General features: G+C 41.1%; 1 protein-coding gene and 1 long non-coding RNA gene across 2 annotated transcripts in view; both read left to right on the forward strand.

Annotated features, from left to right (window-relative positions):
* The window catches only part of LOC135263520 (forkhead box protein O1-A-like), a 46,801-nt gene extending 31,326 nt beyond the window's left edge, over positions 1-15,475 (forward strand). The window contains exons 2-4 of the mRNA XM_064351647.1: positions 9,030-9,221; positions 9,393-10,667; positions 11,592-15,475. Of these exons, the coding sequence (XP_064207717.1) occupies positions 9,030-9,221; positions 9,393-10,628 (1,428 nt within the window). The 3' untranslated portion in view covers positions 10,629-10,667; positions 11,592-15,475. The remainder of the gene's footprint in view (positions 1-9,029; positions 9,222-9,392; positions 10,668-11,591) is intronic.
* A 681-nt stretch (positions 15,476-16,156) lies between these two features.
* Positions 16,157-16,496, forward strand: LOC135262404 (uncharacterized). The gene is made up of 2 exons (XR_010332215.1): positions 16,157-16,358; positions 16,394-16,496. It is a non-coding gene; the product is annotated as an uncharacterized LOC135262404 (long non-coding RNA).
* Positions 16,497-19,249: the final 2,753 nt, after the last annotated feature.

A 19,249-nucleotide genomic window follows, 5' to 3' on the forward strand; every position in this document is an offset into this window, starting at 1 on the left:
CAGCTCTTTCCCCCTTCTTCCCCTCCTAACCACTCTTCCTGTCTGACAGGAAGTAAGCTCTGCCTCCTCTGTCAGTCGTTTCATCTGGCCACTTCCTCATTCTTGGCTAAGCTGTGGACTTCCTGGCTGTCATGTTAGGAAAAGCTTTGCTCTCTGTAGGCCTGTTAGAGAGTGTTCTGATATCAGTGTCTGGGTTTATGGTGTGTGCGTGTGTGTGTATGTATGTGTCTGTTTGTCTCTGTGTCTGTGTAAAGGAGGTTCTGACCTTTTTTCATACTTAATAATTCAATAATTCATATTGAGTGAAAGGGTGGTTATTCATGGGTTGAGAAATATACTGTATATGCATGTAAATGCAACTATAGGTTTTAGTCAAACATGAAATTAAAGCTGCTTTTTTTGCATTTCAGTGTCAAGTTTATGTATTCATTCAGAATGGGTCATGACGAACATGTTTGGAGGAACTAATCAAAACAAATTGTAGATGTGAGATTTTACTTCTCTGCAGTAATACCCAAGGGATACATGCCAAGCACTGGTTATCATGACCATATTCCTTCAGTCGAGTTCAATCATCGATTTTAATGAGCACTTTCATTATTCATGCCCTTACCTCTCTGTATGGTATGTGGTAATGCTTAATTAAAATGCTCTTAATTATGCCCGGTGTCAGTCAGAAAGCATACGCTTGCTTTTCATCTGAATTCTACAGCCAGGGAAGATTTTTATTCCAAGACTGTCACAGTATATTGCAGTTGTTTTATGTGGGTCCAACAGCCATTCCCCATGAAAAATGAAAACAGGATTGGCTGTAGGCTAGCGCACCCTGACTGCATACTCTTCAGAGGAGATGCATGCTGGATGGACACACAAGCAGCAGTGGGCACAATAAAAAAAAAAAAAGAGATGTGGTTAAAAATGACATTTTTCACTGGAAATGACTGTTTGACTCTTATAAAGTGGCATTTTGAACCAGTTAAAAAAAAAACCTCTGCATAGTAGTTTTTTTGCCCATCCAGGATGTATGTGCTCTAAAGCCTGTGCAGGTTACAGCCAATTATGTGCAGCCCTTCAGGGCTGTTGGCCACAGTCTGCTCTGACTCAGCCAGGATTTTCTACCACAATGAAGGAGGTGCTATTACACTGAGGGCCAGTGCATGAGCAGGATACTCTACTTGCTAGCCCGAAGTGGCATTTATCTTAATGAGCCCTTGTATCCATATGGCCCACTGAAGTCCATGGCTGTGAGTAATGATTTTGCATCAAAATCATAATATTGGTCTGTCAGTATAAGACTGTGGTTATAATATACTCTTTGCATCGAATGGTTGGTTGCAGTGTTAGGGAATGTTCCTGCACAGAGCTGTGAGACAGAAAGCAAAGCTAGCTTTTCCAGTCCCAAGTACATTAAAGCAGCATTAAAAGCTATTCTATTCTGTAACATAACGGTTCACTGTGTGAACACCGTAGCACTGTGTTTGGCAAACGGCGCTAGCGCTCTCCCTCAGAGGCCGTTGGCCGTCGAGCTCGGATGCCACGCCAGCACTTTCGCTAACGCGCAAACGGAGTCGCAGTTCATTAGAGGCGCTCTTGTCTTGCCACGCCACCACCACACGCTTACGCTATTCGCTATAAACTCTGGGTTGGAAGATGACAGCAGGGCGTTCAGCGGTGCTGCACGGCACAGTAGGAAGCGTTTGTGACTTGAGTGCTTTTCTTTTTTCACTCTTCAGCTGCTTTCATGTCGACCCCCTTGGTGTTACTGTCACCATGATTACATTTGGATATATGACTTTTTATTTGACTTTTTCCTGATTACTCCTGATTAATCGGACAATACTGATTTTCAGACCCCAAGTGTATCAGCCAGAGCCTTGCGTGTTGGAGTATCGTAAGCACACACACACAAATCTTTTGCACTGTTCGCTACCTGCATGAGAGAATGTTCAGCAATAAAGCCAAAAACTATTGGAACACACCGACATGTAGGTTCTTAAATCAGCATGGTCTGATTTTCTGACAAATCACATCCCTGAGTACGAACAGGTGAAAAGTGCCATCGCCTTAATAAACCCGACCACTTCTGTTAATACCAGTGAATGACCACCTCCATGGTCATAGTCATGTGCTGTTGGGAACAGAGGGCACAAGATTACCGCCTTGTATGGGAATTACCCAGTGAATCGTGCCACTGCACATTTAAATGTGCACTAGTTTGCACTTGTGGACTCTTTCTCTTCCATGTTACTCTCTACTCCAGTGTAAAGCAAAAATTAGAAGATCTTCCAGTTACTGTACTTTCACAAAACTTAGCTGCCTACATCTTGAACGCAACTAAATTAAATTGTATTAAAACAAAACATTCTGGCCAGGCAGCCATGGTTACAATATCTTATAGTTACAAGCATCAACTTCTGACTAATATGCATGTCATGTTCAGCTGATCACACCATTGCGTAAAATGCAAAGATGCATTGCTGCATCTTTGCCTTGAATGCACTGTTCGCTCTGAAGTTTTTGTGAGGATCTGCAACATTTTGGAGAATGTTTGTTGCTGGGTATAACTGGCATCGATGTCACACTGTATACAGTCACCCAGTCACCAGCTAGGAAAACAGCACCCTGTAGCTGAATGCTCAGTACAACACCATATCAGTATATTTGACATTTTTCTTGTCTTGAAGCTGGCCCTGGCTGGTGTAAATGGCTGGATTAGCATGGTGAATGTCCTTGTTCGGTTGACTGAAATGAAACCATTGCATGTTAAATACTGGTGTTATCACAGCAAGGTGCTGTGGCGTACAGACCTTATAATCACACTGAAGTGATTGTTATGGGCCTTTCTGTCCCAAGTGCATCCAGACAGGCCACAAGAATCCTCTCCATAAGTCCTGCTGGCTACCATCCCTGTTGATGAATGGGTGAATTTAATTTCCCTCAGTACTGAGGTGACTAAGTAATAGTGTTTAATGCAGCAGTCGCATAATGCACACATCAGGGTAGTGTTGTGATGGTTGAATGGTTTGACCATCTGTGAGCGTAATTACGACTCTGCAGAACTCTGCGGTTCTGCCGTCACATATTCACTGACTCTGGGAAGTTGCAGACTCAGCCACTTGTTTTCGGAAATTCCCTGGTTGGCTTTAAAAAAAAAAAGAAAAAGAAGAAGAAAAAAATCTTTTCTGTGTCTGTCACAACCTGTGTCTGTCACAGCACCATGCTTCTTGTATAGATCATGTCTAGACCAAATGACTGTGCCTGTGAAACACTTGCTGACCCATGACATTACATTACGATCACGTAACAAATGCTCTTATCCGGAGCGTCTTACACAAGTGGGACAGAAGGTCCGTTTATAATCAATAATGAATCAGCGTTTCATCAAATAACATTTGATTAAGCAGTCCCTTTAGCTGGTCAATAGGCTTGCACCAAGGTTTTGAATTTAATGCAATCCGATATCAGTAGCCAACAGAAGTATAAAGATTTTGATAAAGCATCTTCTGATAAATACATTTTTTACCCAAGTAGGCTAGTTGGACTGGTAAGTCCAGGATAAATAAATGAAAATTGTCTAGTTACAGTACCACACAACTGAATACTGTGACTCTGCATGGACAGGTCTGCAACCTCTGAAAAAGAGCATTCCATGCCTGTACAGAACACTGTAGGATAACCAAGTAAAGCGCTCTCCACTGTTGCTCCTCTCCTGTAAAGTACGGCGGAGTTGAGCAGACTCCCAGAGTGTGTGACTTCATGGATTTGTTCCTCCTCTCTGACTCCCCCTTTCCCTGGTGGAGGAAGGCGCAGAGGGTGTGTGCGTTCTTGTGGAGGAAGCTTGTGGTCTGTGTTAATTTTCTTTAATAAGAGGCTTTTTGGAAACAAAGGGAATTCTTCCTTTCCCTTTCTGTCCTTCTTCATTTTTGTCTCTGCCAAAATTAAACTTTTTCATTCATCTTGTGTTCTGCCTAAACACTGGTTGTCTATCCACTCTCCTCCTCTTGGCTAAAGAGGGGCGTAAAAAGAAAATGGGGTGTAAACAGAGAAAGTACAGAGGATAATTGTTTCTCTGTTTTCAGTGGATGGGATTTTAATATGTATTTCTCAATGCTATGTCCTAGAAAGTGGGTGGTTTTATGGCTCTGAACCACACGGCTTTCTCCAGCTTTACAGTGGAGAAGAACCTGGAACTCGAGGCTGCACGTGCACTAATGACTCCCTTGTCTTATGTCAAAGGTGGAACACAGTACCCCAGCCTATAATAACATGTGATGCTTCCAGAAGTTGCTTGGTGTCCGCCAAGTGTTACTGCGGTACCTGCTCCTCGGGTGCCGAGCCCAGGGTGTTCCAGCACAGGACTGGGCCCTTCTTGGCTGTAGGCAGCCAGGCACTGCCAATATGCACACTGGAGATCACAGAAGTGAGGAAGTGAGTCACACAATGGACTCCGGTACTGAAGTACTTAATTTCTGCACTCGTCGACCTATCAGGTCCTCATCTTTAATCCTCATCTTTTTCAATGTTACATTTTGGTGGTACTTTTTTCTGTTGGGAACCGACTTCATTTGAATTTTTTTACTCTGTGCTCAGGACTAACCTAGAGTGAAAGCTAGGGAGAAGGGGAAGGGTTGGAGAGTTTGATTTGCCTGTGTCTCAGAGGGACAGGCATTTTTACTCTGAGGATTTGTAAATGCTTGGAAACTTGAATGCAACTGTGAAGTCTATAATACATACACGGAATGAAAGTTGCAGGCATGAACATTGCAGGCAACCGTAATCACTGTCTGAAAATGTTCTGTGGTTTTACAAGATATCCCAATGAATCAAAAGTATATAAATCAAATTTTTAATGCTTGTGTTTACGAGTCAGAGAGATGTGGTTTTCAACTCTGCCAGAGGTTACTGGAGCACTGCATGCATGTCTTCTGTACGGGCTCCAAACTGGCCTGCGAATGTGTACTTTCAAGTACTTGGAGCTGCCTTTCTTCCATACAGTCTTATTAAGCAAAATAAATCCCTTATACTCCCTTAGATTGAAAATAAAGCCTTATATCTTGTGACTGTTCTATAATTTATGAGAGAAAATAGACTGTGCTTTTTGCGGTCTATGGTCAACACAGCCAGCTCGTTTCTAACCATTATTAATGCTCCCTGTTAACTGAGCTACATGACAAGCAAGCTAACAAACAAAAATAATCACTATCACTTGTTGTCAATTTTTATACACATTAAAAGACCTGGAATGAAACTTGTCCTCATCATAGCTAGATTACATTTATTGCAGCAGCACATCAAAATACTAATTGATCACATTCAATGGCGTATCATTATCCATTTCAGCTCTCTCCCTTTCTTCACCTGCAATGATGACTGCTACAGTTGAAACTTCTCTACATCTCCCTTCACAAACAGAGCTTGTGTGGGTGGAAACCAAGTTTTAGAATGTAGAGGGGATGGAAAGCCAAGTATTTTTGGTTTCCTCACTAATGGGCGTTAAAACGGGAAAACAGAGATCTTTCCTGATAATTTATATTGGCAAATATTTTTTATTCATCATAACATTTTATTTTGGCGGTTGTACTGGCCAGTTACGGTATGATTCTTGAAGCGGTTACCACGTCTGAGTCCCCCCGGCGATTATGCCCTTGCTGGAAGTACATTGCTTCATAGTATGGGCTGTATCAGGTTTCTTTTAATTATAGCAAGCAAACTCTTATACAGTGTTTCCATATTTCAGATATCAATGAAACAGACCCACCATGTTCTGTTTTGTGGAGATTTATTGTAAAATGCTTCATTGGTGAATTATACAGTGAATATGGATTTAGCTGCTAACATGTCTGTAGGAGGGAAAAACGTTTATGTAGCTTAATTTGTTTTGGTGAGATTCTGAGAAAAAAAATTGTTTTGGTTCTCGTTTTCTGTGTTTGTGAGACTCAAGCTGTGCAGAGAGGTGGCACGTGCATAGCAGCAGGAAAAACGCACAATGGCCCGTCGATGTGTTGTTTTGGTTCCAGTTTTTGGAGGGAAACCTTGGGGATCTCTTACTGTCCCAGGAAGGGCCTACAATATTCTCACAGGGTAAAAAGGCATTTTCCCTGTCTACATTCTTTGTGTGGGATGTTTTCCTCCTTACCTCTCTATGCTAAGTGAGAATTTGAAGAATACTTTCTTTGTTCCCTCTTATTTTCTCCCTTTTTTATATGTTTGAGGGTTAGGGTGGAACAGTACAGGGTTGGTAATGGGTGGTGGATGCTAAACTATGTGTTGAACAGGAAGCCTGAGTGTGACTGTTGTGAGGAGGGATTAGGTGAATTTATGATGGCCCCAGCTGTAGATACACAACGCATACACTCACACGCGAACACCTTGAGTCACCTGTTTGTTTTGTTGATAAGAGATTTGAAAAGGATGATGTTTCAGTGCTGTTACCAGAAAGGCACAAAAGCCTCACTGGGGATGATTGCTTATTGTTTTTGTCGCACATTGTGATTTTTAAGGTTTTGATTAATATGCAGTTGACATCACAGCATTACCAAGACAGTCAGCAGCTCCACCTAGGACATTTCTCATTCTCGCATTGTTAGTTCTCTTGGAAAAATAAGATGATTAATATGGTTGATTCATAGAAACCAAGTGCAAAGAATAAGAGGAAAGAATTGGGGATTGAGTGCTTGATATATCTCTAATATACTTATAATTGTAACCTGTTAGAGACAAAGACACCAAAGTCCTGTATAGGCTTCATAAAATAATAATATAGGCTACATGTATAGTTAAATCACAGTCTTTAGTATAACAGATATGGCTTGCTTTTCCTTTCATATTTTTCTTGTCAATGTAGCTATAAAATTTTGCAGACAACTTTTCATTGGGTTTAATTTTCATTTTGACCTATTTTAAGCTATGTTTATGGACCATGTAGACTGCCACTTGTTTAGTGTTTTTATAGGTATTTTATGTATTTATATATGATGCTATGGTATGGTTTATTCACTGCTAAGATACAAAAATGGGGTCCAGGTCTGACAGCGCTTTTCTGGCTAGGATTTCAGAATTTGGGTGAGAAAAGAACCTGGTCAACTGTGGTCAGTACATAGTTATAGGGTTTTTGCAGTAGGGCTCCTTGTATCTGTTGTATTTAACAAAAATGAATTGAAATTTTGAAAGAACTTTTTTGTTTTAATTTTTATTTACCATTTCTGTGCAGTTGCTGTAAGGGTCTTATGCTGTTATGGGCTTTTGCACCCAAGAACTTCTTGAACTCTATTGCTGTTGTAATTGGACTGGTTATCTTTAATTGATTTATTTAGAAATGCACAAGTGATGTTCAGTGCTCTCTTGTTTTGTCTGTTTTTAGCTGAATGTTTGTGAACATTTACACCTGCCAGAATTATACTGTCCATAGCTGTGATCTACTTCCAGTATGGGCAGTCAATTCATTTTGATAATTTCTCAATGAAGCTTTGTTGTGTAAGAAAAGTAAGTATTATTTGGTCTTGGACTTACAAGTGCACCATTAATATAGTATTGTATGTGACATGGCAAATACTTAAATAAATATTTAAATAAAGCCACCCTCTACCCCCCCCCCCCCACCTGAACTGCCCCTTCTATTTTTCCAAGGGAATTGTAGTCAGGGTACAAGTGAAAAAGGCTGGGTAGACAAATATCATTAGTGGAGGATGTGTGTGTATATACATTCGGCATATTGTGAGTCTCAAGTTGTTTATTTTGATTGTGCTCAAACGTCTCCTTCATAAAAAAAATGACAAATTGCTTTTTTCCCTCTGAACTCAATAGGCCATGTCTCCACCATTTATCCCAATTTAAACCCCCTAGTGTGTAACTCCCTGTCCTGGCGTTTATGTAACGCACTCCACAAATGTTTTCCTGCTTGGGGAAATTGGTTTTTATTGTTGGCAACGTTAGCGTTGCGTGGCCTGAGATGCCCCCTGACGCACACACCCACATTTCTCTCTGTGACAGCTTAAGAAAAGATTTGGATTCGGCTCAAGAAATCAAACAATCGCTATGCTTTAGGCCACACGAGCCCATTTAGTTTCCTGGAAAAGGCTTGGTGTGATACGTACATTGGATGATTGTCTCATAGCGTACACCAGTGTTACTCAAGGCTTATGGCCACATATGGGCAATATGGGCCACATGTGCCCAGCCAACCAGAATGTGTCACATTGGCCTCAATGGAGAAAATAAATCTGCACACACTTTTTCCCATACTGTAGAAACACAGTAATGTTTCTCTAAATCCTGTTCACTGACATTTGAGTAATCATTATACATGTTTTATATATCCATGTAGTAGGTATTTATTGTACAGTTAAATGAAAACTTACTTTTGGATTTAACTGTTTAGGGTGTAACAGTACACATATTTATAACAAACCAAACAATCGCAATCTTGCTTTAATTCACTTGCAGAACTTGCTTTTTGTGCGGAACTTAATTTCAAAACTCTGAGTTCCCCCTAGGGACTTAGTGTTAATGTGCCTTATTTTGTTCAGCAGGAAATTATGGATATTTAGCCACTGTTTACATTTTCATAATAAATAAAAAGTGATTTTTTATTTTGTATTTCATATTTTTTGCTGTTCCAAAAACGTACCTGAACATGAAATCAAAACTGAACCAACTAAGATGTTTGTGTACCGCTACACCCCTAATGTGTGTGTATATGAGCATTATTTTCCATATGCTGCCATTTGGGCTGCAGGTTGAGTTGGTTCTCCTTCCCTGTTTTGTTTATCAGTGCTAGACCGCTTGTACTGTCTTGGACTTGGTTGTATTATTGTGGTTGGCCATACCACAAAGTTCCTCTGGAAAGATTTTTTTTTGTAAGGAAATATTCTTAGAAACATCTGATTCTGTCTGGGCTCGAAAAGGGAGATTACGGGTGTCTGAACAATTAACTTAATGTAGCATAACATGACATATGTGCAGCATGGTTATATAGTATATATTTCAAATACATTGACCTTGCCCTCCCTCTCCCTCTCTTTGCATCACAGAATTCCATCAGACACAACCTGTCCCTGCACAGCCGGTTTGTCCGGGTGCAGAACGAGGGCACGGGGAAGAGCTCATGGTGGATGCTCAACCCAGAGGGAGGCAAGAGCGGGAAGTCCCCCCGCCGTCGGGCCGCCTCCATGGACAACAACAGCAAGTTCCCTAAAAGCCGAGGGCGGGCCGCCAAGAAAAAGGTACAACCGGCACGCCACCCCCTCTGTTCAAATACCAATATATTGCTCAAAGTAACTGGTTTAAGTGAGTCACTGATCTGAACCAAATGCGTTTTGCTGTGGAGAATCAAGTCTTTTAGTTGGTTCTTAGAAGTCAATTTCATCTCATTGCTACCCCTTCTGCCCTCGCAGGTGTCTCTTCAGGGTGGGGTGGACGGCGGAGCAGACAGCCCTGGCTCCCAGTATTCCAAGTGGCCTGGCAGCCCCAACTCCCACAGCAACGACGACTTTGATGCCTGGACCAGTTTCCGGCCACGAACCAGCTCAAACGCCAGCACCCTGAGCGGCCGTCTCTCGCCCTTCATGCCCGAGCAGGATGACCTGGTGGACCCTGATGTGCACCTGGTCTACCCTGGTGGGTCGGGAGGCAAAATGGCCGCCACCCTGCCAAGCCTCTCAGAGGCTGCCGGATCGATGGGCCGTCACGGCTCAGAGAATGCCATGGAGAGCCTTCTCGATAACCTCAACCTCCTCTCACCCAACAATGCCCAGGTTGGGGCAGGGGGTGGGGGTGGAGCCAGCAATGGCTCCGCCCAGTCCTCCCCATCCTCTATGATGCAGGCCAGCCCGGGGTACCCACCCTACAGATCTCCAAATATGGTCTCCCAACAGCCCCCGCAACAGGACTACCGAAAGTGTCTGTACGGGCAGGCAGGGGTGAACGCCATGTCTCCCATGCCCATGCAGGCCCTGCCTGAGAGCAAGTCTGGGTTCAGCTCCTACCTGGGCCAGTACAGCTGCCCCGCAGGGCTCCTCAAGGAGCTCCTTATAGACGGCGACCCCAGTGCCGAACTCATGCCATCGGTGGAGACGGTCGCTCCCCAGTCCAGCGGGGGCCGCATGATTCCCACCTACAGCGGCCAGCAGGCCCAGCTGGGACACGGGGGCAAGATGATGAGCCAGCACCCCCACCAGCATCCTCACATGCTCCAAGGCCAAGCCCCGCCCACCACCACCACCGTGAACGGCCACACGCTCCTCTCCTTGGGGGGCATGACCCGTGCTGGAGTGCCCGCACGCCTGGCCTCCGCCACCAAGTCCCACCTGCACCTCCCCCCCCACGCCCACCAGCCCCACCTGGCCGCCCCTCCCGGATACCGCGCCCTCCACAGCAACGGATACTGTCGTCCCCCTGGCCCGCCCCAGCAGCCTCACCCCCATCACCACTCCCACCTGCTGCACCCTGACCGGCTGCCTAGCGACCTGGATGACATGTCCATCGAGCGCTTCGAGTGTGACGTGGAGTCCGTCCTGCACGACGCGCTCATGGATGGAGACTCCCTGGACTTCAACTTCGACCCCTCTGTCACCCCCCAGGGGTTCCCCCATGGTGTCAAGACCACCACACACAGCTGGGTCTCGGGGTAGGGGCCCCGTGACAGATGTGGACGTGCAAGCATGCGGCAGGCAAGGAAAGCCCCTCCCTGTGTGGGGGTCTCACTTCCACACTTCCACACCCATTCATTCACTCCAATTTCCTCACCACACTGCTTTATACATACATTTATTGTTGTAGCAATGTCACCAAATATAGCTTAATTTGTAAATGGTACCTTTATCACCTTTATAAATTTCTGTTGCCCTTGGGAAAAATACAATTCCTACCAAGCCCTTCACCAACATCGCATTGAGATCATAGACACGACCATAATGACTTTAGGAGATTGAGGCAAGGGGAACAAGGAAATGGCTGTGTCCACTGTCTTTAACAGTGAAGTTTAAAAGAGGCTCAGGTAGCTTGTTTTTGGCCCAAACTAGAAGAATGGGAAAATTCATATTTTTATTACAGGGATAGATTTCTTAAATGTTGACTATCTGACTTATTATAGTTATAGTTATATAGTTATATTGCATTAGCTTGAATTCATGTGACCTGAAGGTGGAAGTTGTCAGTTAGTTAAACTGCACAGCCATAGTGATTTGCCTATGGTTACAAGGAAATGTGAAATTACTGCTCTGAATGCATACCAAGGGAAATGGGGACAGTTGGTTAATCACAGAAAATATACTGCGTGGCATACTTTTGGTGACCTATAGATAAATTCATGTCCGATAGTTCTTTTAAGTAGTCTTTGTCTACAGCATGTGTACTTTGTCGAAAGCACTTGACAAAACATTTCTTTATTAAAACTATTTAGAAATACCTGTCTTGGCTGGTGTTTTGGGCACAAGTCAGTGTGATTGTTTTTAAAACTCCATGGTAAACTCACGGTGAAATTCAAATAGAAATGTTAATCTTGTTACACAATACAGGCTTTAAGGCTGTATTTGTGACACTCTTTATTGAAAACAACTTGTACAGATGTTGACATTTTCTCTTGTTTTTTACAGGTTATATCTATAAAAGAAAACACCTCACACTCAGCTGGACTTTCATCAGGAAAATGGAAAAAAGCAATCCAAAGAAACCATTCTCCTCCTCTACCTTGAGTCATGATTTTTTTTTAAACAGAAGGATCTTGTCAGATTTGGCAGCGTGTGGACTTTTCCTGTCCCGGATATGTTGCGCATTGTGTTCAGGTTATGTGCTGCTTTATATATTTTTTCAAACATCTACTGCCTTTGGAACTCTCATTGTGAACAAGTGCCAAACACTTTGCGTGACCATCATAGTTTGAGTTTATTTACGTTGCCTTTTGGATATCAGTAATACATGCTCTTTCTACAAAAAGTGCCTACATAACCTTTGGTTTGCAACTGCAGGAGCATCGGACACGGGCATTGCACACACAAACACATGCACACGTGTGCTCCAAACAAGTTTGAAGGAAACCCGCTGTTCCATTTTTTTTTTTCGTGTGTGTGTTTTGTTTAAGCCCTTTAAGTCAACACGAGTGATGTCCTTCAGCAGTGATTCAGATATGTCATAATGTACCAGCACAGTACAAATAAAATTCCGTTCTGTGTGAAAATAATCCGTTCTGCCGGGAAAGTAAACTAGCACGTATGTTTAGGCTATGGTGGCACGTACAGTAAATACTACAGTGTGGACAGGATCAGTCAAAGCAGGATGTGGAAGATATGAATGAGTCTGTAGTGACTCTCAGGACATTTATCTGTTCATCACCACACATTTTTGGTGTTTATTTTTTAAAATTCTCACTGTATTTTTAGGTATACTGCATTGAGTAGTATGTTGTTCTTGTACGGCAAGTTTACAGAACTGTGACAAAAAAAGAATCAGGACAAGCAATTTGGGTTTTATTTGGAAAACAGAAAAAAGTATTGAAAAATGAAAGTTCCATTTCGAGTTGGATTTTTCTCCTATTGAAGGTGCTTTTTAACGAGGCTGTTAGCAAGCTTGATATTTGCTTGATATTACTGTGCTTGTACATGGATGAAACATAGTTTTAAACATAGACATACATATATGTTTTTCTGTGTTTAATGCATATACTATATATGTGCATATATGTGTTTCAGATGCAGATTATATACAGTGCATTTTTTAAAATGTATTTTTCTTTCTCCTGGTTTTCCAGCCCTGTATTCTTTAGAGTTGTTGTTTTCCGCATTGAAAGCAGCGTTTGCTCTGAATATCAGAGATTGGGTCTCTGGTATGTGGGGGAATTGTTGAAACCCGTTGGCTGTCTTGGCCCTCCACAGCAGCAGTTCTCTTCCTTAGTGCTGGAGTGTCCCTCCATTTGCTGGTTTAAATTCCATGCTATAATTCCTTAATTATAAATCCAAATCATTGTTTTGAATTAGACGCTTTTAATGTCTAACGAGGGATGGTTTGCCCTTTTAATGTCAAAGTAAATGGTAGTGAGGCAAACCTGCTTTGTGTTAAATGTTTTTCAGCAGAAAATTGTGGAACTTACATGTTTTCAACCTTACTTGATCAAGAGAGTGGATGGAAACCATCGTATACAAGTTACTCCAAGATTAGGTCTGGCGTGCGTTCAACAAGGCAAACATTTGCGTCAAACTACATTCCCTTTTAACAGTAACTGTTGGACTATTATAAATTCCACATTCTATTTTGTTCACCATTGACATTGATTTAATTAAGCTGGACACAAGCACTTGGAGGAGAATTGTAGGTTGTTTTTAAAAGTTAGGGAAAAATATTACATTTAGTAAAATGAATCATTACAGCTAAATGAATGTTGACATACTTGCTCATTTGGGATCTTCCCTGTCACCCATTTTGCTTTGCTATTTGCTTTTCAGACTGTTAGCTAATGTTTGTGGGGAATATAAAAATGTTTTTGTACGTTTGTGAACGTTGAATAGCATTAGCTAACATTCACCTTGTTGAACACACGTTTGGATAACAGCCGTTACTTATCCATACCAGTCCTGTTTGATGAATCGTTAGTCTGCGATTTCCAAAATTTTTGCCGTGCCAATGTAGACAATCATTGAGAAAAGGAAAAGGGATGCCTTTCAGATCTGATTAAGCTCAGATGGCAGCCCCTCTCAGCTCCCTTATTTTTCCCCCTCTTTGTCTGCTTGTACCTCTCCCTTCCTTCCTCCTTCCCATGCTCTGTCACCCCTTCTTCCTCCCCTTTTCCCTCTCTCCACTGTCTCTTTCTCTGTGGCCATCATGGTGCTCTGTGCATTAGGTGTTCTCGGTAGAGGTGGGGTAATGTGAGGATTCATGCAGAAAATGGATGCTAAATTCAGTCAGTGTGCTTAGTTTGGCTATTTTTTATGTTGATTATTGGACAGTGTTACCAAATTTACGAGGTGCATTTACATTGCATGTAAACAGTTTTTTTTCCTGCATTCTTTAAAAAGAACTCAGACTCAGCATATGTTGACTGGAATTTATATGTATGCTCAGTACATACAGATTAATGCATGGATGTCCTGTGCCATATGCCGATGTGTGTGTATACATATACACACACACACACACACACACACACGTATTACATATATGACTACACAGACATCTAACCACCATTACCATAAACTCTTTGATGGGATTAATTTAAGTCTGTAACATTTTTTATATGAAGTAAAGGTTTACAGTTTACATAAATATTATTGACATTATTCATGAAAGCATACAGATCTTACAGTTATGCCATTTAATAATGCCTTTTTATAGCTGGGGAATGACACATTTTTTTATATTTGCGCTGTTGTACAGTACCATATGTTGTATGTTAATGTTGTGAGGAAATTTATGGATTTGCAATTTAATTTCTTTGTTGGTTCCAAAGTGCACAGTGTTCATTTATTTCTAAATTTGTCATCTTAAACATTATGGGTCCTTTGCAAAGTCATATATATATATATATATATATATATATATATATATATATATATATATATATATACACTGTATATTAATTGGTAAGTGTTGGAGTGTTTTTTTGTGAATTGTGAATCTCACCTATGCATTCTCATACCATTATGTTTTGTTTTTATTGATGATGAAAAGTCTTGTAATATAGAGGTGTTGAGTTGTTTGATGTCCCAGATGTATTTGTTTAAAATAGTTGTATAAGTTAAAAATGAAGTATATAGATATTAGGTGATGCAATGATTTAATGCTCTGCTTTTTTGGTAAACCAACACTGTTATTCTTGTATTTAGCTGCAGTTTAAAAAAACATTTTAAACAGTAAAAAAGAGAATATGATGCTTAAAGTCATAAACAATAAAACAAAAGATGCGGTGGACAGTTTTAAGTAGACATTGAATCAATGGACCAATTTTTAGACTCCTGAAAATTATAAAATTGCACTTCTTAATCTTTAAAGATTTTATAACCTAGTCTTGTGAATGGAGTATGAGAGTAATATGTTGGTTATTCTATTAAAAAGCTGTTACATGTACAGTAAATAATTAGATTTTTATCATGTGATTTACAGTCAAGAAGAGAACGCAATTACAGTGATGTTGATTGGTGAGTGATTGAATTACAAAAGAAACTAATTAAAATCTTACAATGAATAATATAGATCTATATATTCACCAGCTGGTTTGTGTTGTTATTGAAATGGGCCAGAAATGAAGCCTGCTGGAGAGCACTAACAGACTTATGAATGATCACTGCTTAACAGCGTGACCCAGAGAAAACCTTACAGTTATACGTCAATGCTCTCTTAAACTGCTCACTGAGGTTCAAGTGCCTAACATTACAGTATGATGTAATACAAAAATAAACAGCTCAGAAAGGAAAATGTGTGCAACAACAATCTTTAGCATTTGCTGTAATGAAGCCATAATTGTACATAAATTATGTTACCTAAGAAATAAGTCGTCCCTGTCTCTTTCCTTGTTTTAAGATCTGGCCTCTCTCCTGTTTGATGTGCAATGTGGGGTGCAATATGTCATTTCTTTCTCTCACACTTTCCTAATGTGGCCCTTTTCCTGGCTTTCAGCTGTTTTGAGTAATATGCCCACTGCACATTTGTAGTTGGGCTGCAGCCTTTGACTGAAGAGAACAGCCTGTCAGTGTCACTTGTCACTCAGTGTCACTGAGTTCTACCAACCAATCAGATTCAATGAGGGCTGGGACCATCCCAAGCAAAGAGAAATCAGAAGCATGAGCCACATAACAGAAACTAAGATTAGTAGATTACCATGTTCGTTTTGAGGGTGAGAGCAAGACCTCTCATGTGAGTATACATGCCTCTAGTAGGCTAACAACAATGTTGGCCAAAAAGTATTAAAAATAGATTAACTAAAGTGTCTGCTCTAGGGCTGCCACTAAAGACTATTTTTTTTTTTGATTAATCTATCGACTATTTTACCGATTAGCTGATTAAAACGATTAATTTTCCTCCAAAAAAATCAAATTGACCATTTAATTTAAGTTCATTTTATTTTGACAACAACAAACTGTATGTGTAATTGTATAATGCAGCACAAAACAAAGGTTTACATATTAAAGTGCAAAACTGTAGGTTTAAACTGGCAACTCCAACATGTTAAAAAAAAAAAAAAAAAAAGAGGGCTTATTATTTAAGTCAATAGTGCAACTCCAAAATAAATCCAAGTTTCTATTAAACCCCTTATCAAAGTAAAAAAGTTAGGTCTGCATATTAAACAAAGTGCAACATGTTTAGAGTGTAAGAGACAATGGTGTCCAGCTCAAAGTCCAACTCAAATATTGGAATCAAATGTCTGATAGACATGTGTGTTCTAATGTAAGAATGTCTGGACTTAGATTAGGCTAGCTCTTTTCTTGGAAACTTTTCACTACTAACTAACACTTACATTACAGCGTGAAATATTCACATTATATAATACCACTGACCTATTTAAAGACACTAAATTTAAAAAATAACGTATATAACCAAAATATTTTGATACTTACATAGCAATGATGAAATTTTATCTATGTTCAGTAGATAGAGACAGAGATAGTAAATCAATGACCGTTCTATCCGCTTCTTTTTTGCTCCAGAAAACGATGTCAGATAGGTCTATCAGCAAACATATGGCTTAGCTATGCCCAGAAGTCCTCAATAGTATTTTCCAAGAAATTACGAGAAATCGTTGACAACGTTTTGTTAGGTGCAGCGTCTTTTACTGCTACCACAGAGTGAATGCGTAAGTGAATGCGATGATAAGAAAATGTTTGGTTACGCTGACCAAAAAAACGCTATTCCAAAAGCAAAATTAGATATGTTATACATTGTTAGAAAAATACTCTCACCTACTGAATAAATGAATTGTCAATCAAGCCAGACTGTACTAAAAAGGGTGACAACGCCATAAACAACACGTGTGGTATTACGCACAGCTATTTTCAGAACCTCTGAACCTCTTTCGCAACCGGACTCTGCTGCAGCCGCCATGATTTTTAAAAAATTGTAGCGTTGACTGGAGCCGACCAAAAACTGGAGCCAAAAACGACTGACGTTATGTAGCAATTACGTAGTGATATTGAAGAAAAACATTAGTTATAATGAATTGAAGCGTTTTAGAAATCAAAAAGGTAAATTCATTAAAAAAAAAAAAAAAAATGATGCGTCGGTTTAAAATATTGATGTCGATGCATTTTCAGCATCGACGTCATCGATTACGTCATCTAATCTAAGTACTAGGGCTTTTTCTCTCAACTGAAGTGCCTGGTGGACACACCTTATTGTAGGATTACCAGTAAATCCTCCCCTGTGCTCTTGCCTTTGTGTAGCGGGTAGGTCTGCTGCAGGTTTTAAACGCGGTCGATCACCAGCTGTTCCACACAAGATAAACTTTTGAGCCCACTGAGCTAAAGACCAAGGTCCCCAGCCAAGGGAAATAATCACCCTCTCATGTGCTTCTCAAAGGTGATGTCACAATCTGTAGCTGACACTAACATGCTAAGACACCTCTGAACTCCACTACATTAACATGTAGACAAATATATATTTGGGGCTGTGGGATGGTTTCAGTTTTCAAAATTTTATTTCCTTGGGGTACTCAATTCCAGTTCTCTTTGATGGCCACTAAGTTGTGAGCCAAAGCTACGGCTGGACAAACAGATGAGTGTGTGAAGTGGTGGCAATGGAAAAGAGAGCTACCTCCAAAAGATTAGATCAGAAACAGGGATTGTGGTCATGTTACTGGTAAATAAACAAGAACAAGTTGGTTCTCACCCCCCTCAAATTATATCCCCAGAGACATGGTTTTTCTGGAGAAAAATCCTAAACTTGTGTCAGTGTTCAGCACAAACAGACAAAATTGTTATCTCTGGGAAGATGGCATCAGGAAAATGAAGGGAAATGCATCTGGCCTGGCATGTGAGCTCCCAGTGCTCATGATTCCCCCTGGACTGGCGTGAACTTCAGTTCTGGAGGGCCAGTGTGCATGCTGGCTGGTTTTTCTTCCAACAAGTAATCTGTGACAATACGCCAATGCTGGTTTAATCATGTATCAGACCACAGTAAAATGTTTTCACCAAGGCGACGTATGTAATCTGCAGCTGTAGATCATGATGTTATCAAATTCAGATCAAATAAATAATCAAGTTGAAGAAAGAGTAAAGAGAGACTTTGGCATGAAGTCCTGAAATGGATCCAACCCTCGTTGTTCACCCGTGCAGTAAGAGGACATGCCCTCTGTTCTAGTAAACCAATGGCAACCCACAGGGGGATAAGACCCCCTTTTATGTTATCATTTCTCCCTATTTCAGCACTTGTATAGTATCTGTTTACTTTTCTGTTTGTGAGTTCTCCTTGTTCTTCCTTACGTCTGTGTATTTCTGCTCATATCTTCAGCACTTTCTGGCCACATACTATGGAAATGTACAATCCAATGAGCATCTGCAGTCTCCTTTGACATGTAGAACAGCCCAAGAGAGTGCCTCCACAGGGAGACACTGGTTTTGCATTTATGACCGTCTCATCCCAGCGGATTACGGCTGATTTCTGATTTCCTGTTCAGGACAAATTTAATTAATTTTTTAGCTGACTACAGTGGGAGACTCAAAATACAGTATGCAATGCTTTCGGGGAAAGGCTGTAGATCAAGCAGATCAGGCGAGGGCTTGGATTATGTAATCAAGAGAGATACAGAATGAGAGTGAGTGTCAGAGGAAGAGAGATACAGGCAGAAAGAGAACATGAGTGTTTTAAATTTAGGCTTTTAGGCTTTTGGCAGAGTGTGGCCCATCAGACCTTTAAAAAAAGTTTGAAGACTGGCTGAGCACAGGGAGCGTTGGAGGACACGTCTTCCCATTGAGGACCTCAGCAAGCAGGCTGCCCTGGAATGTGGCTCTACGGGTGTGGAGCTCAGCCAAGTGCGTATACAGTCCGCGTGTTCTCCCCTGGAGAGGAGATCGCAGGTTGGTGCCATGTGAGGACACAGAGCTGGAGGAGGGTTCACTCCAAGTGTCAGTGGATCTCCATTCCTGAACTCTCCTCATTCTGTTTTCCCTACCTTTTTACCCAGCTTCCTCCATCCCATTCTGTGACAGCTTTCCTCGTGACATCACTCAGAAAGGCTGAATTCTGACATGGCTGCCTATTTATAGTCCTCGTTTTTAGAACCAGTCTGACCCAATAAGCGACATCAGCTAATTATTCAAAAATATATTTATAC

This window comes from Anguilla rostrata, chromosome 9, assembly GCF_018555375.3.
Source record: "Anguilla rostrata isolate EN2019 chromosome 9, ASM1855537v3, whole genome shotgun sequence".
In the NCBI taxonomy this organism is placed as follows: Eukaryota; Metazoa; Chordata; class Actinopteri; order Anguilliformes; family Anguillidae; genus Anguilla; species Anguilla rostrata.